The sequence below is a fragment of the Amblyraja radiata genome, chromosome 10 (genome assembly GCF_010909765.2).
Source record: "Amblyraja radiata isolate CabotCenter1 chromosome 10, sAmbRad1.1.pri, whole genome shotgun sequence".
Classification (NCBI taxonomy): domain Eukaryota; kingdom Metazoa; phylum Chordata; class Chondrichthyes; order Rajiformes; family Rajidae; genus Amblyraja; species Amblyraja radiata.
Window position 1 is genome coordinate 12862878 of NC_045965.1, and position 24067 is coordinate 12886944.

The 24067-nt window shown below is 40.9% G+C and overlaps 1 protein-coding gene and 1 long non-coding RNA gene across 2 annotated transcripts in view; one reads left to right on the forward strand and one right to left on the reverse strand.

The window, feature by feature from the left end:
- Window positions 1-243: 243 nt before the first annotated feature.
- LOC116977542 lies at window positions 244-23074 on the forward strand. The gene is made up of 3 exons (XR_004413238.1): window positions 244-255; window positions 3263-3273; window positions 23000-23074. It is a non-coding gene; the product is annotated as an uncharacterized LOC116977542 (long non-coding RNA).
- vamp4 (vesicle associated membrane protein 4) overlaps window positions 10060-24067 on the reverse strand; it is a 43020-nt gene continuing 29012 nt past the window's right edge. The window contains exons 5-8 of the mRNA XM_033028058.1: window positions 21430-21530; window positions 18206-18285; window positions 12044-12095; window positions 10060-11373 (exon numbers count right to left, since the gene is read on the reverse strand). Coding sequence (XP_032883949.1) covers window positions 11345-11373; window positions 12044-12095; window positions 18206-18285; window positions 21430-21530 — 262 coding nt within the window. The 3' untranslated portion in view covers window positions 10060-11344. The remainder of the gene's footprint in view (window positions 11374-12043; window positions 12096-18205; window positions 18286-21429; window positions 21531-24067) is intronic.

Consider the following 24067-nt stretch of genomic DNA (forward strand, 5'->3'; position numbering starts at 1 on the left):
TTTATCCTGTATCTGTACTCTGTGGAAGTCTTGATTGTAATCATGTATAGTCTTTCCGCTGACTGGATAACACGCAACAAAAAAGGCTTTCATTGTACACCGGTACACCTGACAAGAAACTAAATAATGTCGGTGATGAACATGATGCCAAGTTAAACTAATCTGTGCTTGCACATGATCCATATCCCTCCATTCACTGCATATACACATGCCTATGTAAAAGCCTTTCTAAATGTCACTATGGAATCTGGACATGTAGACTGCAAAAAGTTGTGAACACAGCCCAGACCGGCTTTGACCTCCCCACCATCAAGGAGATTTATCAGAATGCTGCCTCAGACAGGCAGCCAGCATCGTCAGAGACCCACACCACCCTGGCCACTCTTTCATTTCACCCCTGCCATCGGGAAGAGGGTGCAGGTGTCTGAAAGCTGTAATGTCCAGGTTCAGGAACAGCTTCTTCACCAAGGCCATCAAGTTATTAAACACTACAACCTCAAATAAGCTCTGAACTACAAGACTATTATTGTTATTATTGCACTACTTTGTTAATGTTGCAGCCCTGTTTCCACCAATCTTTCCACCACCACGCATAGGAAGCGACAAGACAGACACCATTGTATGCAGATGCTGAGAAGTGTGTTCAGCTCTGGCTGAACAACTTCTAATCGTGTGGGTGGACTCGATAAGAAGATCACTATTGTTTGTTTTTTGTGTGTATGTGCGTGTGTATATATATATATCTATATTACTAAAAATCTGATCTTGACCACTTCCTGTTGTGCTATATATTGATTTTAGAAAAAACGCTGCCACGTACAGCTGTGATTTTTGGCCATCTTACTCAGAGTCCCCCTCCGCTGCGCAGGACAAGAGGATTTTTCCCATCGATGAAAAATAAAAGAGTTATTAGTGTTTAAAAAAGGTTGAGATTCTCTGTCCTGTCAATCACGCCATGAAGGCCACGCCCCTTCTGGTGGGAGTGGGGGAGGGACTATAAAACCCAGAAGGGTGGGCGTGGCTCAGTCTCTGCAAGGTGGAGGAGGGAGAGGTCACGACTCACTGTCTTTAGTGGCCTTGCACGCTGCTTGAAATAGTATGAAACTGCACTTGAATTTGGTGGCCTTGCACCCTGCTTGAAGTGGTATGAAACTGCACTTGAATTTGGTGGCCTTGCACCCTGCTTGAAATGGAATTTCAAGGAATATCCGTGAGTCAGCTGCCAGCCCACCAGCCGTGAGTGAGTCAGCTGCCAGCACAACAGGCTTGAGTGACTGAGCTGCCTGCTCAATAATCCATTCGGCCCACAATGTCCATACTAGCCCTCTGGAAACCAGTCCCTTCAGCCCACAACACCCATACTAGCGCTCCAGAAAGCCCCTCCACTGGCCACCAATATTAGAATTGTTGGAGAGGTGAAATATTGCGTTGGGGGACCAGCCCTCCTGTGTGATGCTGGGACTTAGTCTAGTATGTGTGTGAACTTGTATATGTGTATATATTATATAGTATATATATATACTGAACTTTTTTTTCTCTCTCGTTTATTATATTGTTTACAGTGTACTATGTTTACATATTCTGTTGTGCTGCAGCAAGTAAGAATTTTATTCTTAAGCCAGTGAAATGCTTATGAAAGAGGACAGGATATTTATGGTTTCACAACAATTATAATGTCCAGCACTGTTCAGATTATCCTGTAAAGCACATCACGGGGAAATTTCAGGACTCATGACAAAGGTATTACATTTAAGGGAAAATGTTCTAGGTTGCCTCCATTGTACAGGAAATCTTACCATTTTGTGTTTATTCAAGAGCTTGGACAGACCTCAGTAGAGCGATGCATTCCATGTTGCAAGAAGGAACTGTAGCTGCTGATTTACATCATAGACACAAAATGCTGGAGTAACTCAGCGGGACAGGTGGAATCTATGGATAGAAGGAATGGATGACTTTTCAGGTCCAGACCCTTCTTCAGAAGTCAGAAGTCTGAGGAAGGTTCTTGACCTGAAACCTCACCCATTCCTTCTGTCCAGAGATTCTGCCTGTCCCGCTGAGTTACTCCAGCATTTTGTGCCATCTTCGATGCATTTAATGTTGCTGTTCTGCCGTGACCAGGAGAGAATGAAGCTTTGGAAAGCAGGCAGATGTTTATAAAACCCGAGCAAACAATCTTCACATGGGAGGCAGGTCCATATCATTCAGAATAAAAGGGTGGTTTGATCACTACTTCTCCCCCCTCCTGCTTCAGTCCTCCCTCTGGCTTCACAAGCTGCAACCCTTCGAACCTGCCTCACACCTTTGCCCAGCAAATGCCCTCCTACCAAATAGCAGTAGCACTTTCCTAGCAAGGGTTTTACTACGGACTGGGATGACATGCCTTATAATTCTATCTCCATCGTACCCTGAGAGAAAATGTCTCATCTCCACCAAATCAATGACTCAGCCAGTCCAGATAACCATGTTTCTGCAGTAGTCTAACTGCTTAATATCCTCCACTGACTCAATTTATACCTTTCCCTGCCTCGGCAAGGCCAGCAGCATAATCGAGGACCATTCGCACCCTGGCCACTCCCTCTTCTCCCCTCTCCCATCAGGCAAAAGGTATAGAAGTGTGAAAACGCACACCAACAGATTCAGGGACAGTTTCTTCCCAACTGTTATCAGGCAACTGAACCATCCTACCAATATCCTACCATCCAACCATCCTATTACCAACTAGAGAGCAGTCATCGGGTACCCATGGGCTCTCTTTGATCGGACTTTACCTTGCACTAAACGTTATTCCTTTATCATGTATCTGTACACTGTGAAAGGCTCGAATGTAATCATGCATTGTCTTTCTGCCAGCTGGTTAGCACACAACAAAAGTTTTTCCACTGTTATTTCCGTGACAATAAACTAAACGGAAACTCCTATGTTTCCAAATTTAGGCAACACGTTATGTGTACATGAAGGTTTTCCAGAAGGTACAGCAATGATTTACTACGTTGCTTCCAGAGGCCAAAGGAGTACAGTTGGATGGACTGCAGGAGGAAGGTTGTGCTGAGGAAGGTCCAAGAGGAGGTTTTAAAGGTGTTTAAAATCTAGCTATTAGTTTAGTTTAGTTTATTATCACGTGTACCGAGGTACAGTAAGAAACCTTTTTGTTGGGTGGTATCCAGTCAGCAGAAAGACTACATATGATTACAATCAAGCCGGCCAGTGTCCAGACACAGGATAAAGGGGATAACGTTTAGTGCAAGGTAAAGTCCAATTCAAGATAGTCTGAGGGTAGGTGGGAGGTCAGGACCGCTCTCTAGTTGGTTCAGTTGCCTGATAACAGCTGGGAAGAAACTGGAGGTGAGCGTTTTCACTCTTCTGTACCTCTTGCCTGATGGGAGAAGGGAGAAGAGGGAGTGACCGGGGGTGAGACTGTTCCTACATTATGCTGGTGTAGCGTGCAGTGCAGATGGAGTCAATGGAAGGGAGGTTGGTTTGCGCGTGATGGTCTGGGCTGCATCCACAACTCTCTGCAATTTCTGAAAGAATAAATGAAGAAACAGCTTCCAGTGAGTGAAGGTCCAATAACTCAAGGGCATAGATCTAAGATGCAGGGACAAAGAAAGAAAGACAATCTTTTACATACTGACTGGGTAGAATATCGAATGTACTACCTGATAGGGCAGTGGAAACATCCAGCTGGAGCTTGTAAAACAACAAAAATGAACAAAGGTTGCAGGAATAAAATAATAAGCCAGAAAATGGGAATAATTTCCTATTTACAAAAGACACCACAAAGACTCAATGGTCTGAAAGACCTCCTTATGCACTGTGTTATTCTACGAGTCCATGAAACTATACTCACCCAGTAACGAATCCATTATGAATCCTTGCTTCTTAATTGTACTTTTCCATATAGGGGATCACAGTATTAGAGTCATAGTCATATAGTGTGGAAACAGGAAATAAGACTGTTAGAAACAAGGAACTGCAGATGCTGATTTACAAAAAAGGACACAAAGTACTGGAGGAACTCAACAGGTGAGGCAGCATCCAAAGAGGACACAGATAGGTGAAGTTTTGGGTCGGGAACCCTACTTCAGACTGAAAGAAAGCTGCTTTTTTTTGGTTTAGAGATACAGCGCGGAAACGGGCCCTTCGGCCCACTGGGTCCGCAATGACCAGCAATCCCTGCACACTAACGCCATCCTACACTGGGAACAATTTTTGCATTTATATACCAAGCTAATTAACCTACAAACCTGTACGTCTTTGGAGTGTGGGAGGAAACCGAAGTTCTCGGAGAAAACCCACACAAGTCACGGCGTGAACTACGTACAGACAGCACCCGTAGCAGGATCGAACCTGGTCTCTGGCGCTGTAAAGGGCCTGTCCCACTTTCACAACCTGATTCACAACCATTTTTACTCGTGAACATTTTTCATCATGCTAGAAAAACACCCCGACCTACTAGATGCCACGAGTATCTACGACTAGCATCACGACCTACCTACGACCTCGTGATGACCATGCTGCGAGTATGAGTCAAGGGCAAACTCGGCAGAGGTCGTGAAAGTGGGACAGGCCCTTAAGGCAGCAACTCTACCGCTGCGCCTTCGCACCGTACCGGTATGATTAGCAAAATACTGAAAAGATCACGGCAGTTTTGGTGTTGTTCAGAGCATGGATACATTATTGTAGAAAGATAAGTAATCAAATTAAAATAACGTCAATTGCAAAACTGGAATGTCATTGTGAAGTACTGAACAGGAGTCTTGAGCGAAAGCTTCCTAAACTTGACGTCCACACTGGATGGGCAAAATGCATGGTTGTGCAATCTACTCGCAACAGACTGAATACTGTTAGTTTATACAGGTCCACCACAGACACCACTCCTTTAGTCCGGACAAATGTACATGAGTGCACCTGAAAAACCTCCCGAAGTCCCCCCCAAAAATGTGGTGCCTGGGTTGGGTGCGGCGGCTGATCCCGACCTCATCAGGACTTTCGTACCAATCGGCGGGTCGAATTTGCCCCCTGTGGCCGGGACTCTGGTCTGGCTGGAGCCGGCAGATCCACTCCTATACCTGACGTTGGAGGCCGTCCGAGGCGGCCTAAGCGCACGGTTCCGGTACCGTTGGACTCCTCTTGGAGGCTGTGACCTCTGGTTGTCGGGCAAAATAGATAATCCAGAAAGGCTCTGGCACCAAGGATGCTGGAAAATTATCAGCTGTACATCCGACCTTTCACACTTACATAAGCCTGGAATAATTTGTTTTATTAAATTTAGGGAAATGGGAGCAGTCAAATTTGCATCTGGGTTGGCACGGCCAAGGCGGGCCGAAGGGCCCGTTTGTGTGCTATACAGGTCTATGCCTCTAAATAAACCGAGGACCAGAACAACTGGAAATTGGATGATATTGGTGTTAAAATAAAATTAAATGGGGTATTTGAAAATGAAGTTCCATTGAAATTTCATCTTAGAGGCAGCTTGGGCCACATGTTTTCTTATTTTTTACAAAATGCATGTTTCCCTCTTAAGAAAGAACAGTATTTGTGATATTGCACACAATTTTTATTTTCACAGCTCTCAGTACAACTTACAAAGGAATGAAAACATTCAAATCACATTATAATTGTAACAATTCTTAAAAGAAAAAAATCAGACAAAAAATATTTAATATTTTACCTGGAAATTAGGCGAATACTCATTCTTTCATGGTTCCGGACATGCTGTTGAACTATCCCTGTTTTTGCCTAATGGTGACCATTAAGTGAATGGCAATCTATACATTATATTGATAAATACTACGTTAAAACACAGTTACAGCACAACCTAAAACTCAGCAAGATAATTAATTACTCAATTAATGTTTCAGAGATAGTTATCTTCATTATACCATACCTAGAGAACTGGATAATGGTGAAAAGTTTGATGTTAAGTCTTGCAGCTTATTACTTGTCCAAGAGCTGCAACTCATGGTAAAACCCTGCACTATGAACTGTACAAGTAGATTCATTCTGACAGTGACCCAGGCAGTTGTCAGAGGCGAAGGACTAGCAGAGGTGCTCATTGTGAGACAAAGTATTACTGAGTTTAAGAGGGAAAATTGGCTGATCTCAGGTCTACCTCAGACTTGCACAAGCCAGCACTGGAGACTCGGAGAAAACCCACCCACGCAGGTCACGGGGAGAAGGTACAAACTCTGTACAGACAGCACCCGTAGTTATGATTGAACCCAGGTCACAGCTGCTCTAAGGCAGCAACTCTACTGCTAAGACAACTCTACTGCTGCCACCCTTGGCTTCAGTAAATTGAAATGTCCCTGTAGGGAGTTGATGAGGAAGTGGGATAACATAGAACTAGCGTGAATGGGTGATCGATGCTCGGTTGGCGTGGACTCAGTGGGCCGAAGGGTCTGTTTCCATGCTGTATGTTTCAATCAATCAAAGCACAGCACCTTCTGTTACCTTGCCCATGGGACAACCAATGTTACTAAGAAACAAAAGGGTGGTGAAGGGGGATGAACGGCAAGGGAGAAAGAAAGTAGTGCAAATGAACATATAGTTGTAAACATGTTTCAGTCATGCTAAAAAAAAAAAGGATTCAGTGGATCTAAACAGGGAGTGAAAAGGACAATGATATTTAGAATTCCACATATTGAGTAAAACTCTGGACACAAAGAACTGCAGAGGCAGGTTTACAAAAAAATACACAATGTGCTGGAGTGGCTCAGTGGGTCAGACAGTAACTCTGGGGAAGAAGGATGGGTGACATTTTGGGTTAGGACCCTTCTTCAGACTGAAAGTAGAGGGGAAGGAACTGAAGGCCAGAGCAAAACAGGGTCGGCAATAGATGACCAAGGAAGGGTGGAGCCCATAATGGCCAATTTCTGGAGAACATGGATAGGCAATGTTTTGGGTCGGCGTGCTTCTAACTGGGATCAGCAACAAATCAAAAAACGGTGTGAATTAGACGCTTCTGGTAAAAAAAAAAAAAATGCGATTACGAACAAAACCCATTTGGGTTTACCCTGGTTGATTTCAACCACAACTAAACCACCAGTTCTGCTATACATCAATCTATAACTGTGGGTAAAATCAGGCAAACTTTTGAACATCAAGGTTCTAGTATGGCCATAAAACCTATAAGTAACATTAATAAAGGAGGAAATTAGGAACAGAATTATGCTGTTTCTCCTCAATTTAGTTGGTTTTAATGTCCTGAAAGGCTTTAAATTAAAGTAAAATCTAATAAATTTCTAATTTTTCTTCAAGAAGTGAAAATGCATTTTCAATGTATTCAATACGTGTAAAATTACAAATGGATATTGATTTTTATGAATTATAACCACCTATTTTAGCAACAGATTAATAATCTACTTTTTATATTCATGCATCAGTTTCGAAGCTAGCATATTTGTTAGTGGTTTAAAAATATCCACATTTAAGAATGATTTATACTTTCTCAGTTAATCTTTTTTATTTACTCAAATCCAGAGGGACCTGCACATTCATTCAGTCAGTAATCAGTTATTGCAAAGATTAACCTCCAGTGACACTCGCGAAAACCCCCCATCTAAAGTCAGGCACACTGCTCGGGAGATCACTGGAAAAATACTAAAACATCAATACAGGTCCACCACCAATTTTCTGGCAACTGGTGGTCCGGCCCCACCTTTAATCCGGACAAAATCCCCCCCCCCCCCCGGAGATGTAGCGCCCTGGGTGATCTCTACCTCATCGTGACTTCCGTGCCGATTGGCGGATCGAATTTGCCCCCCAAGGTATCTCAGGCCCCCAAGACCGTGGCCTCTTTTGGCCCGGCAAAACGTGTAACCCAGAAAGGTTCTGAAACCAAGCGTGCCAGAAAATCGGCGGTGGGCCTGTATTGCAGCAGATCGATAATCTCTTTTCTTACAAGAAATCATAATGTGGGAAGCACTGATTCCTCACAATTAAAACTGATTTGCCACTAGCTGCGCCTACATTATCAGGGTATCATTGTGGCTAAAGTAATTACATTGGATTTAAATACTTTCTACAACGCACAGATGCTGGATGTTCAATGTAAATTGACTGGGAACATGGAGAACAACAGGAGACTTGCTTCAAGTCAGACACTAAGTGAATGCAGACATCACTAGCAATCAGTGCATTGACATTCCATTTTACGCTTGTCATTCTCTACTTGACAATTGTCTTGCAGCTTACAAGGTGATTTTTAAATGATTTAAATGATTGATTCCAGACTGATCATATGAAGAAAGACTGGATAGACTCGGCTTGTACTCGCTTGAATTTAGAAGATTGAGGGGGGATCTTATAGAAACTTACAAAATTCTTAAGCGGTTGGACAGGCTAGATGCAGGAAGATTGTTCCCGATGTTGGGGAAGTCCAGAACAAGGGGTCACAGTTTAAGGATAAGGGGGAAATCTTTTAGGACCGAGATGAGGAAAACATTTTTCACACAGAGAGTGGTGAATCTCTGGAATTCTCTGCCACAGAAGGTAGTTGAGGCCAGTTCATTGGCTAAATTTAAGAGGGAGTTAGATGTGGCCCTTGTGGCAAAAGGGATCAGGGGATATGGAGAGAAGGCAGGTACAGGATACTGAGTTGGATGATCAGCCATGATCATAGTGAATGGCGGTGCAGGCTCGAAGGGCCGAATGGCCTATTCCTGCACCTATTTTCTATGTTTCTATGATACTCACTTAACTGTAATGATTATTTCCCTTGGCTCAATAGGAGAAATGAATTGGTATCATATGCAGTGTTAAGTAATATCCTATATGAATGCTGAATGCAATTTTACCACTCGCTCACTCGGAAATTTTATAAGAAAGTTGGCTGTTTAATAATCTTGCGTTCTTGTGAACTTTGCAGAATGCTTGATTATTAACTTGTGAAACTCACTGCTTTCTTAAACTTATTAGCTCCTTTCAACAGCTTTCTTTTGAAGAGCTTGCCGTGGATTAAGATTTTGTTTCAAACATAGATACAAAGGCAGCAAACAATAGTCTGGGCTGTAAACCAATCTACAATAGATGTCTGATTTAATAGCTAAATGAAGAATACTCTGTTATTTACTGATAAAATAAAAAAATCTCTGCATCTTACTTTGATGCTTCCATCAATGGCTGGTCTGGTTCTCGGATCTGAAGTTTATTTTTTCTTACATTTCTTACACAGTGGGAAGGGACTGGCCCAGGGGTGGGGAACCTGCATGCAGCCTTCTAGGCCATTAAGTGCGGCGTTTTGAATGAATTCAAATTTTGTAGAACAAATCCTTTTATTTCTATTAATATGTTTTTGTTCGTCTTTTATTATTTTTATTTTAATCTTAAAACGAACATATTTAAAATACCAAAAAGTAAAAGAAGATTCAACAAAATAATCCTCCCCGACTGACGGCCACAATTAAAACATTAGTAAGTCATGAGGGCTATTTTATTGCCACAAAGAGTTACTCGCTTTGGGCACTCTTACGGGTAGAACACGAGGAATAGATTTCTTCAACAACTTTCAAGATAAATGTCGTGAAGTATATCTAATTGAAGTTTTTTGGATGCGGCCTTATTAGATTACAGCTAACTTAATGTGGCATTCCAACATGAAAAGGTTCCCCACTCCTGGACTGGCCTGTAGAGGATCTTGTTACCCACTAAGCAGTTCCAGCTTTGTTACCTTCTTTATACTATACGCAGTTTTAAATTGGGAATATTTCTAGCCAGTTGTACTGAACTCGTATGAATGGGTGATCGATGGAACAGTTAAACCATTCAATTATACCATGCAGAGCAAGGCAATTGAAGCTCTCTTAACAGCTCTCTTAACATTTCTGTGGCTAGGATTGAGAAAGTCGAAATTAACTTTGCAAGCAAAGAGAAATTTGAAAAGAGCACAGCAAGTTGTTTTAGATTAGAAAAATAACTTTCCATTCACAGTCATACTACAGCTGATGCAGTGCACAGTTAAAAATAATTTTACTCTCGAGGTGAAAAGCAAAGAATAAAAAAATCCAGCTCACCAAACAAGGATACAAGTGAATCCAGTCACCAAACATCATGTGCAAGTGGCAATTTGGATGATCCGTGAGGTATTATGGATTTTATTATAAAATAATTTTTACAATTAAGTAAACTCAAAATTCTGGAGCATGAAGAAATATCTTACAACAACATACAGGACAAAGAATGTTAAAAGTAAAATAACACGTCAAAACGTCATCACATATAATTGATTATAAACAGCTCAAAATAATCTCTTAACAATATATCACGTGACTGAGAATATTCTGCAGAGAAACAAGACATTATGCCAAATAACACTGATCCTTGCTTCATTGTAGTATCCACTCAATCCTTCTCCACCTCATTATACACGTTTCCCTAAAGATAGCCACAAAGTAATGGAGTCGCTCAGCGGGTCAGGCAGCATCTCTGGAGAAAAATGATGGGTAACGTTTCGGGTCGGGACCCTTCTTCAGACTGAAGAAAGGTCCTGACCCGAAACGTTACCTATCTTGTTTCTCCAGAGTTGCCGCCTGACCAGCTGAGTTACTCCAGATTTTTGTGTCTATCTTTGATATAAACCAGTATCTGCAGTTCTTTGTTTCTACAAGTTTCCCTTGTGGTCTGGTTGATTATTGCACCACTTGGTGCACTTTAAAACCACACAGAAAGCCTGTGAGTCACCCTCAGGATGAGGTTGGGTTGGTGGATAATTCCATCTCAGCATGGATGGGAAATTGGGTGCAAATAGGCTTGGTATGGTATGAGCCATGGAACGTTAGCTTGGCTGCTTACTCCTGGTGCCTTCCCATTGACCTTGCTGGAACAACCCACACATCTACGCACCTGAGTAGAGCAGAGGAGTGGGGTTTTCTGGAGATGTCCGTCAATGCATAAAACAAAGAGCATACCAACATTCATCCATCGGACTTGTGCAATAAGAATGCTAACTTGAGCAATATGTATTTGTGGAACTTCAATCCCCAATGTGAGCCATTGCCCTCAATAATATGGGGGGGGGGGGGGGGGCGGGGTGAAATAGATGACATAGATACCAGATTTCACCAAAATCAAATTATCAGTGAAGGGTTTACAAAACAAAATCTCTCATGGTAATGATGCAATATGCTTATAAGGAAACAGACTACCCTTCTTGTAGACAGCAGTTAGGTAATGTATTGGCTCCCTATTCCAGAAAGGAACTCATTGAGATGAGTGCTCATAAGTGCAGATTTCTTCTGTAAAATGTTGATAGAACCGCAACGGAGATATTCTACATGTATCTCAAGTTGTATTTTGGAGACGGAGGCAGCAACTTTTCTGCGTTGTCGCTGTGCGTGTCTCGTTATCAGGAACGATTCTTCAAAATTACAGGTACTACAAGGAGAAGGATAATCATTGTTAATGTTTCCTTCCTTGCTCAGTAAAATATGCATTATACCAAGTATTAACAAAGGCTCAATCAGTTAGCATCGACAAACCTAGTTCTTACTTCAAAATATCTACAACAAAGATGACATTAGCTCTTTAGAAATATTAATAAAACAAGAGAATCTATCCAGTGGTATTATTTTCATCTTGCCTATTAATCTTTTCCCCCCAATTTAAGTGAGTTGGTTTGTCTAAAGACAACAGACACTTGAAACAATGCAATGAAATATACATTCTGAGACACAGAGTGCTGGAGTAACCCAGCAGGTCAGGCAGCATCTCTGAAGAGAATGGATAGGTGATGTTTCAGGTCAGGACCTTTCTTCAGACTGATCATCATCAGGCTGAAAAAGGGTCCTGACCCGAAATGTCACCCATCCATGTTCGCCAGGGATGCTGCCTGATCTGCTGAGTTACTCCAGCACTCTGTGTCTTTATTTGTAAACCAGCATTTGAAAATCCTTACCTCTATATCTCAAAATATACATTTACCTTATTTCTTACTTGGCAATATAGTTTCTCCCTTGATATTTATATTTCAGAATAATAGGCTAGGAACTAGTATTTACTCCAGAACTTAGGCTGTAGCTAATTTTAGGATATTAAATATACTTACTTATAATAACTAACAAGACAATTACGACAACCACTGATATGATGACCTTCATCTGAAACGGGAAAGTTAACAAAGTCAAAACATGTGATACAAAGCAATTCCTGCAAATCCATGTGCCTATCCTGAAGCTTTTTAAATGCTACTATCATATCTGCCTCCACCACCACCCTTAGCAATGTATGCTAGGCTCACCCCGCACATCTCCTTTAAACTCTGCCCACTCACCTTTAGGCTATGCCCACTAATATTTGACATTTCAAACCTAGGTTTAATTATCCAGGATTAAAATATTAGCACACTTGTGTAGTTCAGATGCCTCAAGTTTTGATAAAGCCTTTCACACCTTGAAACAAAGGTGTATCTAACCTCCTTTATAATAATAATCATCATCATCATCATCATCATCATACTTTATTAGCCAAGTGTGTTTTGCAACATACGAGGAATTTGATTTGCAATGCAGTCATACCAATAAAAAGCAGCAGAACACACAAAGTACATTTTAACATAAACATCCACCACAGTGACCCCTCCTAAATCTTCACTGTGATGGAAGGCGAAAAAAAGTTCAATCTCTTCTCTTGTTTGTTCTCCGGCGGTCTGGGGCCTCTAACCTTCCGTTGACTGGACGATCTTATTCCCGTAGCTGGCGGCGGGCCTCCTCATCGGGGCGATCAAGCTCCTGCATCGGGGGGGGGGAATCTCAGCTCCCCCGTGTCGGGTGATCTACCCCGGGTCGGGGCTAGTCGAACGTCGTGTGGCTTTTGGAGCTTCCCGACGTCGGTCTCAACCCGAGACTGCGAGCTCCGATGGTAAGTCCACGGCCCGCGGTAAGGCTCAAAATCACTCCAGAGCAAGGCCACCAGTTTCACGATGTTATGCTGCAGAGCGACCGGAGATGTGATCCGGAAAACAATCGCATCTCCAGCAAGGTAAGAGATTGAAAAAAAAGTTTCCCCCAACCCCCTCCCCCCATATAAAACAAACCAGAGAACATTAACACAAACCTTTAAATCACACTAAAAATAACAAAAAAAAGACACAAAGACAGAGACTGTAGGCGAGGCTGCCATTGAAACGCCACCCGGTAGTATATTATGAAGCCCCATTTGCTTGCTACCACACAGACTAGAACAAATCAAAGTGGATCCAGAGACTCACTCACACCACTGGCAAGATTGGAGGGGATCTGTGGATTTGTTAAAAATACACCATTTGCTTAAATAACAAATAAATGTATGCAGACCCCTAACAAGTAATTGGCCTTGAAAATGAAAAGTGTTGGAGTAACTGAGTGGGTCAGGCAGCATCTCTGGAGGACATGGATAGGTGATGTTTCAGGTCGGGACCCCTCCTCTTCAGAAACGTGCCTATCCATGATCTCCGGGGATGCTGCCTGAACCGCTGAGTTACTCCAGCACTTTATGCTTTGCTCAAGATTCCAGCAGCCAGTTTTCTGTTTCTCCAATTAAATTCTCAAATTCAAAATCAGTTATAGGGAGGTTTCACGGCAGTCGGGTCACAACCCATGACCCGTACTGTTGCTACGCTACTCCAAATGGAGTACACGCGATGAACCGCAGGTAGGCACTTACCATTGATTCCAGTGTAGCGGGCCCGTTAAAACCCGCCGAAAATGTCAATTTTTGCGCTGTAAATAATTATGGAAATCGGGATAAGCGTGAGAGACATTTAGCCAACTTCAGAATTCCAAAAGTGAGGAGAAATGACGTTAGATAGAAGCGGGAGCTGAAGGGACAACAACAGACAGAGTGCTTAGCGAACATTGGCCGTTTGTTCACTGCATTTCACCAACTAAGGCATTATTTGTGTTTTTTCTTGATTCCTTTGGCATCTAAAAAGTCTCAGAAGTGATCAATCTGGCTGTAAATTTTTCTTCAGGTGCGTTTTCTTTTTGTATGTAAAAACCCACTTGAGAACCATGGACGATTTAAAAAATTTACAGCCAGATTTACTGTTGATGAAATGCAATGAGCAAACGCGATAATTCCCAATATTTTCAATTCCGATATCTGCACAGCCAATGTTCGCCAAACACTTTGGCTGCTGTTGTCCCTTCAGTTCTCGCTTCTCTTTACCTTCATTTTGCTTCACTTTTGGAATTCTGAAGTCTCTCACACTTACATGTCTCTCACACTTACCCCGACTTCCACAATTTTTTTCAGCGCAAAAATTCAACATTTTGACGGTTTTTAACAGGTAGGAAAGTACACGTTTCTTGTATTAATAACATATACCGGAAGTTACGGATGTCCTCCAGATGGATTGAGCGGCTCCGTGCGTGAAGCCCTATGACCCAGTGACCTTACGTGCAACCCCCCTATGCCCAAAACATATTTTGCTAATTGAAAATCTTTGCAAAGTTTTAAAAGCCTTTAAAACAGTATTCAATCAACTCCTTATTGATCATCAGTAGGTGATGTGGGATCAAAAATCTAAAATAATTAAATGTCTCAAAATATTTCAACACAAGTTGCAACGGATTTTGTCAAGGAAATGATAAATAGAACTAGGAAGGAGGATAACAAGACTATTTTAGTGGTATGTATAATTGTCAAGTAGGAGCCACTATTATGATGTTTTAGACAACCATTTGAAGATATTTAATTAATCCCTTTCATGCATGGAATGATTTATTGGTCGGTGCCAGAATGCACCAATAGTCATTTCTGAAGGGTGAACAAAAGGTTACCCATGAGTGAAATACCCAAGAAATTGCTTATCATTTTTCACAATTTTCTACAACTCATGTTGTACAAAAATCACGAACAGGGCAAAATATTTCCTATTCATTCACATTTCGGAATCTTAATTTTGTGATGAGTTAATGTGTTTCTCTGTGACAAATTATGAATGGTCCCATGTTACTCGTCTTGTCTGGGCATGATCAGGGCAGAGAAGCTATGGGTTTGACCTCTCTGCAGCTAAAGCGTCTGGTCAAATTTTGGTTTGTCATGTCACAGAGGCAACAAAATCACTCATCGGTCATGTGCCTCCATAACGAGGCAGAATGAAAATGCATATCAACCTTTGGACCTTAACTTTCAAACCATTTACAAAAAAGATATTGTGAGCAGGGGTAATGGAGAGGTAAACATAAAGTATAGAATACCAGATAATGCAGAAATAAACATAATAAAAATGAAGCGTCGGGAGGAAGAATGGGGAAAGGCGAGGTAAAGTGTAAACATTATTTCCTTAAAAGGTGTGTGTCAAAACGGTTTGAAAGCTGAACAAAAACTGGGTCTTCAAATTATATAATGTTAATGTTCGAGGTAAAGACCCTTAAATGGCTAATTCTGGACCATTAATTTCCATGACCTACTCACTCAACGGGTAAAAGGCATTGAGCATTTTTCAACAACATAGGGGGAGGTCATTCCGTTCAACAGATATATGCTGGCTCATACAAAAACCTCATTACCCCACTAATTTTCCTTGTTACCTGTTCTCTCCACACTCCTGTTAATCCCCCCCTCCCCCCCCCCCCCAGATACTACCACTCACATACTACGTACTTGAGCCAATTTACCGTGAGTTTGAGTTTAGTTTATTGTCAAGTGTGCCGGGGTACAATGAAAAGCTTTTGTTGCCTGCTAACCAGTCAGCGGAAAAACAATACATGATTTTAATCGAGCCATCCAGAGTATACAGATATGTGATAAAGGGAATAATATGAATAACGTTTAGTCTAGTAGTCAATTACCCTAATATTCCATGTCTTTGGGCTACCGGGAAACTCACATGGCGATCAAACTCCACACAGACAAATGCCAAGAATAAATAATGACAGTCCAAACAAAACATACCATGCTTCCATCAAGGAAGAGCAACAAAGTCTCCCATTGTCCAAGGTAAAATTATCCCCCAACATAAAAATAGATTGTGTAAGAAAGAACTGCAGATACTGGTTAAAATCGAAGGTAGACAAAAAATGCTGGAGTAACTCAGCAGGTGAGGCAGCATCTCTGGAGAGAATGGGTGACGTTTTGGGTCGAGACCCTTCTTCAGAAAATAGTTTAGCTGATCATTATCACACTGATGTTCCAAAAACATGCCATCGAAAAAGTACCTCATTTGCTTTCTACAGGAGTGACTGTAATTCAAAAATACCACAGTGTATGTGAAATGTTTTCAGGCAACGAGTGTAGAATGTCTGAGAGCATTGTATGTGACATCCCAGACTCAATGTCTGAAAGCATTTCACCTGCATTGTGCGATATAAAAACAAGTTTGATTTATTTCAACCTTGCTGACCAATCTAACATCGTTCCATTTCATTCATTAAGCAAAAAACACAAATCTCTAGAAAGGCATGTAATTCTGTCAGCAGATTTAACTCTGTTACTTATAAAAAATAAACAGGTTATTCAGCTCACAATGTCTGTGCTGAAACATGATGCCTAGGCCATCACTTATCTACCTGCACATAACCCCCCATCTCTCCATTCCCTGCACATCCATGTGCCTGTTCAGTCTTTTAAATGCCACCGAAGCATCTGCTTCAACCACCACCCCAGGCAACACGATCCAGGCACCCTGTGTAAATAACCTTGCCCCGTACATCTCCTTTAAAATTTGCTCCTCACATTTTAAAGCTCTACCCTCTGGTATTTGATTTTTCCCATCCTGGAGAAAAATATTCTGACTGTCTACCCAATCTATGCCTCTCATAATTTAATATACTTCTCTCAGGTCTCCCCGCAATCTCTGGCATTCCAGGGACTACCCATATAATTAATTATGATGATATTGTCTTTATCCCTTAGCAATAAGATTCATTTTAGTGTCATGTTTGTAAATATGACTTGTCTGTACGCTGAGTTGGGCATTCAAAATTATTAAAATATTCATGTCCATGTTTTTAAAAAGAAAACATTCTGGAAATGCTATAATTTGTCTGACATTAAAAATATCAGTCAAACTCATAAATCTTTTACAGGGTACACTTAGCACTCCATTATACTGATTGCAAACCAGTATAGCCCTCAGCTATTATGTTCCGAAAAGGATTTCTATGCTTTTACATGCACTTCACCAGCTGCATGCTGTCTAACACCATCCATTATGATACAGAACCATCCATTACGACACAGGACCTACAATTACAGGTTATTTATGACAGGTCAACTAAATTACAAATTACCGGGGTCAATTTTGAAGTTTGTTTGTTTTTATCAAAATAAATTTGATTCATCTGGTTGGTTCAAGTTCAAAGTTACATATAATATGTGGGCACAACAAAGATTGTTAACATTTACTCATACTTTACAACATTTAAAGCATTTATTTATTTTGGTGTCCATTTTACTCCATGTAGTTATTTTCACAGGAATGTTTTAATACTTTTAAATGCTACACTGTTAAGTCCAAAGCAGTGGAAAACATTTGATCGGAAAAGTCATATTTACAAATATGACACTAAAATCAATCTTATTGCTAAGGGATAAAGACAATGTCATCATAATTAATTATATGGGTTGTTTCTGGAATGCCAGAGATTGCGGGGAGACCTGAGAGAAGTATATTAAATTATGACAGGCATAGATTGGGTAGAGTCAGAATATTTTTCTCCAGGATGGAAAAATCAAATACCAGAGGGTAGAGCTTTAAAATGTGAGGAGCAAATTTTAAAGGAGATGTACGGGGCAAGGTTATTTACACAGGGTGACTGGATCGTGTTGCCTGGGGTGGTGGTTGGAGCAGATACATCAAGACCTTTGGATGGGCATATGGATGTGCAGGGAATGGAGAGATATGGGTTATGTGCAGATAGATAAGTGATGGCCTTGGCATCATGTTCAGCATAGACATTGTGCGCTGAATGGCCCGTTCGGGCATTGTACTGCACTGCTTGGTAGAATGGTGAACTTCCATCAAGATAACCAGTTCTATGTATTGTTATTATGTGCCATATATTCTATTTGCTGAAGAAAGTATAAAGCAGAGAAGTCTGAAAAAATAGACTATTTAAAATTAATAGCTGGCAGGACCCGCAGGTCAATGGAACGTACTAACTCCACAGTCTTCACTTCTGTTTAAGCTTTATGGCCCAGTAATTGCTATCCTGGCTTTCTTGACATTGCCAATTATCTCTGCCAAGTTGATTTAAAATATCAGCACAGTAGTCACGTCACTCACCTTACACTCTCGCCACCACATCTGACGTCGCAACTGCTTTGCTCTGTTGCTGAAAACCGTGGCATTATCAGATAAACTTTCTGCAAAAACAAAAAATTTACACGTTTAAAAAAAAAATGTTTGGAGGCAAAAGGCATTGTAAAAGTCAGCAAATCAGTTTAAGTCTGATCTGGGATATGCGCCAAAAGCGAGCAAATTGGACAAGCTTATATGGGACACCTTGGGCGGCATGGATGGGTTGGGCCAAAGGGCCTGTTTCTGCGCTGAAAGACTATGACTTAAAAAAGAATAAAAAACCACTACAATAAAGTACATCTGAAGAAACAGCTCCACACATGCGGATACTCACAGTAGGAATCCACGTGAAATTTTTGGAGTTTCAAAGGAAGACCAAAGGCAATTTTACATTGCTCATTTATTTTTCAGAGCTTCATAATTAGTCATCGAGTCACAGTGTGGAAACAGGCCCTTCAGCCCAATTTGCACATATCAATCAACATGTCCCAACTACCATAATCCCACCTGCCTGCATTTAGCTCATATCCCTCTAAACCTGTCCTTACCATGTACCTGTCTAAATGTTTCTTAAACGTTGCGATAGTACCTGCCTCAACTACCACTTCCGGTAGCTCGTTCCATATATCCACCACCTTTTGTGTGCAAAAGTGATACCTCATATTCTTATTAAATCATTCCCCCTCACCGTAAACCTATGTCATCCAGTTCTCGATTCCCCTACTGTGGGCAAGAGACTCTGTGCGTCTACCTGATCCATTCCTCTCATAATTTTGTTTTTCCTCTCATGATTTTACAGACAATTATTAGAAGCAGTTTCATATCTTGTAGTATTTATGATACAGCCTCCTTTGAAGTTAACCATATATATTACTTCTACACATCTGTCATCAGGTCTGAAGCTGACCACTATTGATCTTTCATGATTACATGTTTTGATGACATGAGTCAGAACAGTTTTGGAAAGGTACGAAAATAATAAGCAGTTGTAGTGAATGCTTGTTAAAGAAAGCTATTGGTCATCTTTCTCAGCTGGGAGGATGGGACAATCTAAGAGACAGATTTCCCCATGATTGTTGCCAATATTAATGTCTGACCAGCAGTTCTGGTGACAAGTTGAGGCACAAGCTGGACAAATAGGCCAGATGAGAACTGTCCATATTGATTTAGTTTTGATATAAAGCCTTTGCACTCTAGGGCGTGGATCATTTGAGCAGTTGCCCAGAGATCTAGTGACCGGCAACGTGAACAATTGCTTTCATACACTTGCAGCAGCACAGGTTCCAGACTGCTATGGGCAAAACACACATTGCTGGAGGGCCCGGCAGCATCTGGGGAGGGAATGAACAGGCAACGCTTCAGTTTGAAGAAGGCTCCTGACCCAACATGTTGCCTATCCATTCCATCCACAAATGCTGCCTGATCCATTCAGTTCCTCCAACTCTGACTGTTTTGCTCAAGATTGGAGCATTTGAAGTCTCTTGTGTCTCCATACTATAGTATGGTTGGATTTCCCAAATACAGAGGGAAATACGGGTGGTTGTAAAGACTAAACAACCAATTTAGTCTTTACAACTAAAATACTACAAGGCTAATCTGAGGTGCATCTATAATTTTGGAATATTTAATTATTCCAAGATAAATGTTGACATTAAGTTCCTTTCAATTTCCCCAATGCATACAGAAGCAAGCAAACATTAAAAAAAACCCACAAACAGCACTACAACAGATTTAAAATACCTGCTCCATGGCTAAAAATGTTTTAATGGGTTAGTTCATTCTGAGGAATCCCACACAGTGATTAGTGACTGCTGTGTCCATAAAAATGTGACAATAAGCATGTTTTGACTGTTCTGAAGGAAAGAGGTAATTATCCCCTGCAGTGCAGTTTTGGAAAACAGGATTTAGTGAATCAACTGGCATCACAACTTCAATTGACTTCCCTTCCCAGACAACACAAATCAACAATTTCTTAGATTAATGTACAATGATTTTTTTAATATATAGCAAAGTAGGTGCTTTCAAAACATGCAGAGTTTATAAGGTTTTTTTCCTCTTCTAAATGGAACACAGATTTCCTCCTCCTTTCTTAATCCCAAATTACGAAATTGTATCTCATTGGCTGTTTTAAATACAACAGCATTACAGTCGAACTACCTGGCCCGGTGGCGCAGCAGCAGAGTTGCTGCCTTACAGCACCAGAGACCTGGATTTAAACCTGACTACGGGTGCTGTCTGTATGGAGTTTGTATGTTCTACCTGTGACCGCGTGGGTTTCCTCCAGGTGCTCTGGTTCCTTCCGCACTCCAAAGACGTACAGGTTTGTAAGTTAATTGGCTTCACTGGAGATTGTAAATTGTCCCTAGTGTGTACGATAGTGTTAGTCTACAGCGTGATCGCTGGTCGGCGCGGACTAGGTGGGCAGATGGAGCTGTGTCCACGCTGTATTTCTAAAGTCTACCTGTACGGGCATCTTGCGCTTTACACCTGGTTGATTTCCACGCTTTTAGAATAACGCACCTGTCTAATTATTACCGAAATTTAATTTATGCGCTCCTATTTTAGTAGTAGCTCAAATTTCTACCTGGGAAACTCGCACACCAGCTTTCACAGTTAATTCCACACTCCAAAGACGTACAGGTTTGTAAGTTAATTGGCTTAGTTTAGTTTTAATTTAGTAAGTTTAGTTTTGCTTAACAGAAAGAAAACGCAAATGACTGCCCGCAGGTATTCGGTTATATGTTTAAATGCCTTTGGAATATATTATTCCAATTATAGAGCATAAATGGGTAATTTTCTTAGTTAACGGTTAACATCGTGCATTTCAGGTCAAGCATTGTACAGGTTATAAAGCTATAATGTTGTATGCTGTCATTTACATACATTTATTTCAATTAGCAGCGTAGTCGTGTGCAATGCCTGGCATTTTTTGATTCACGTGCTATTTTTCAAGCCCATGACCCCAGCGTAAAGCGTGGGGTTCCTGTACATGTAATTTTCATTCTTAATTTATCCGAGTGAATGTTGATGTATTTTGACTTAAATATATGTAAATGTTTGGTTGTTTAAGTGTTTTCCGGTGTTTACTGAGATTGGAAGGCAGGTCCCTACTTGAGTTCAGCAGGGTTATCAAAATGCACTCACGATACAAAAAAAAAGGTTAATTTAGGCATTAACAATGTAAATAAACCAAGAAGTTAGACACTAACCAGACTTGTCTTGTAGTTCATCAAGTCGCTCTCCTCGTTCAATCACTCGGGTGATGTTTTCTTGCATCACATCAATGACTTCATCTACTTGATTCTGAACACTAACAAAGACAGAAAAAGAAAATTCAATGTTGCTCATATATTAAAAAAAGTTACAATGTGCTGTAGTAACTCAGCAGGTCAGGCAGCATCTCTGGGGAGCACGGATAGGTGATGTTTAGAATCGGGACCCTTCTTCAAAAGTATCTAAAGTCTGAAGAAAGGTCCTGACTCGAAACGTTACTTATCCATGTTCTCCAGACATGTAGAAAAAAGGAACTGCAGATGCTGGTTCATAAGCCAAAAGACGCAAAGTGCTGGTATAACTCAGCAGGTCAGGCAGCATCTCTGGAGAACATGGTTAGGTGACGTTTCGGGTCGAGACCCTTCTTCAGAGATGCTGCCTGAGGCTGACCCGCTGAGTTATTCCAGAATTTGAGTCTTTTCATGTAAACCAAAACCTGTGGTTCTTCTCATAGATATGCACATTATCTCTGCCATTTATGACAAAAGCTATTGAAAATGCACATGTGAATATCCCTCAGTATCCCACGGAGCTACATTAACCATCTGTATGCCAAATACTTCAACCAAATTGCAGTAGTTTCTGTATTCAACTTACCTCGTACATTATTTCACTGCAGACTATGTTTTCTGGAGGTTTAAAGCCAATATTCTGCCAACCATTGTTAGCTCATTCGCTACACACTGTCACCAGGTGACATCACAACCATCCATTGCGTTTTGAGAGTAATTATAAAAGTTTAGAGCAGAATATTGCCAATAAACTTCTCTCTAACAGAGAGATAAGCAGTCACCAAATTTGATGCATGACATTTGGATTTTCAAAAGGATTTTTAATACACTTATCAAGAAACAAATGGCTACAGTGAATGTTCATAAGGAAAAGAGGGAAATAGTAAATTAATTGATTGTCCAGCCCAAATAATTTCTTACTCAATGGTCACTTAAAGTGGACTAGAAATTGGTAGATGGCACATCTTGCAGCAAAGTTATATTGGCCGGTGTGGGCAGGTTGGGCCGAAGGGCCTGTTCCTACACTGTAGGACTCTATGACTATGAACTGAACATTACCCCTATTCCTTCTCGATCACAGTCCAATTTTACTGTAATCAGCTGGACCTATAAATTGATAATGGCACCCGTATCAGCAGAGTGACTGGAATCTCAAATGTCACACCAGATCATTTACTTTCTGAACAAACAAAGGAAGGAAGGAAACAAAAATAAGACACAAAAACATGCAGATGCTAGAATTTAGCAAAAAAAAAAACAGTGCCAGAGGAACTCAATGGGCCAGATGCATTTTAATCCCATGCAAGGGGGATTAGAAAGATGATGTTTTGTGTCGTGTCCTGAGAAATAAATATAGAACAAGGAAAATCAAATAGCGACTGGGTGAAATAAAGAGATATATACTGAAAGTGTAGAAACAAGGAACTGCAGATGCTGGTTTACAAAAAAACATATCTCTGGAGAATACGGATAGGTGAAGTTTCAGGTTCTTCAGAAGGATCCCAAACTGAATCTTCACCTGTCCATGTTTTCCCAGAGATGCTGCCTGACCTGCTGAGTTACTCCAGCACTTTGTGTCTGTGAATGCTCTTGGAGCTGGCTAAGAGACAGCAGACCAAATCGCATGATAAAACGTGAAAGCAAAAGACGCTAGCACAGTTGTGCTTGAAAATTCTGAATTAATCCTCGAGAAGGAATAGGAGACATTTGGAAAAAAGATCTCTTGAATCATGAAGTATTGTCATCATCATGATACCAGCACATAACATCACAAAATGATCTAAGCAACCTTGTATTTAGGTATTGGAATAACTTTAGATCCTAAAAAATATTGTCTTTTGAAAGTAAAGGCACTGGTTTGCAAGATTGTGACAGAAGATAAAATATCAATTTCCTTAAAGCCTTTGGAAGGATCTGCAATTTGTAGAGGGACATGCCTTTGATTTCAAATGTACCCTTTCTGAGCCTGCGGGATCATAGACAAGGCGGAGAACATCATCTGGCCCATTATGTGCATGCTGGTTGGAAAAAGAGCTAATTGCCCTACTTCTATCTTCCAGCAGCAGGTCTAAGGAGTTACAAATTATGGTTCATCTGTACGTCACTTGTAAGAAGGGTGATCTTAGAGGTGTCCAAAATCAATAAGGGGCATAGATATGATGAATGCACATAGCCTTTGTCTTTCATATTTTAAATGTGATGAGCATTTGCATCTGTACAAGCCTTGCAGCCAGCAAGCTTCAGATCCCTTCCACTGTATGGGTGAAAAGCTTTTCCTCTACTTCCATCCACTTTATATTTATGCTCCCTAGTTTTGCACACAACCTTTTCCCTAAGCGGACAAAAAAGATCACTTGATTTTTTTCTCAACTATAATTATAAATGTAGACTATTTAAAAATGCCCCACACTAGCAAAATGTATTATTTACAACAGACATTTTCAATACCACTGCTTTATAAAAGATTAAAAAAAAATGATAGAGCCTTTCACAACTGTATCAGAGTGATTCAAAGAGCTTTACAGTCAAAGTAACACTTTGGAGAGATTAGGGTTGCAGAGCA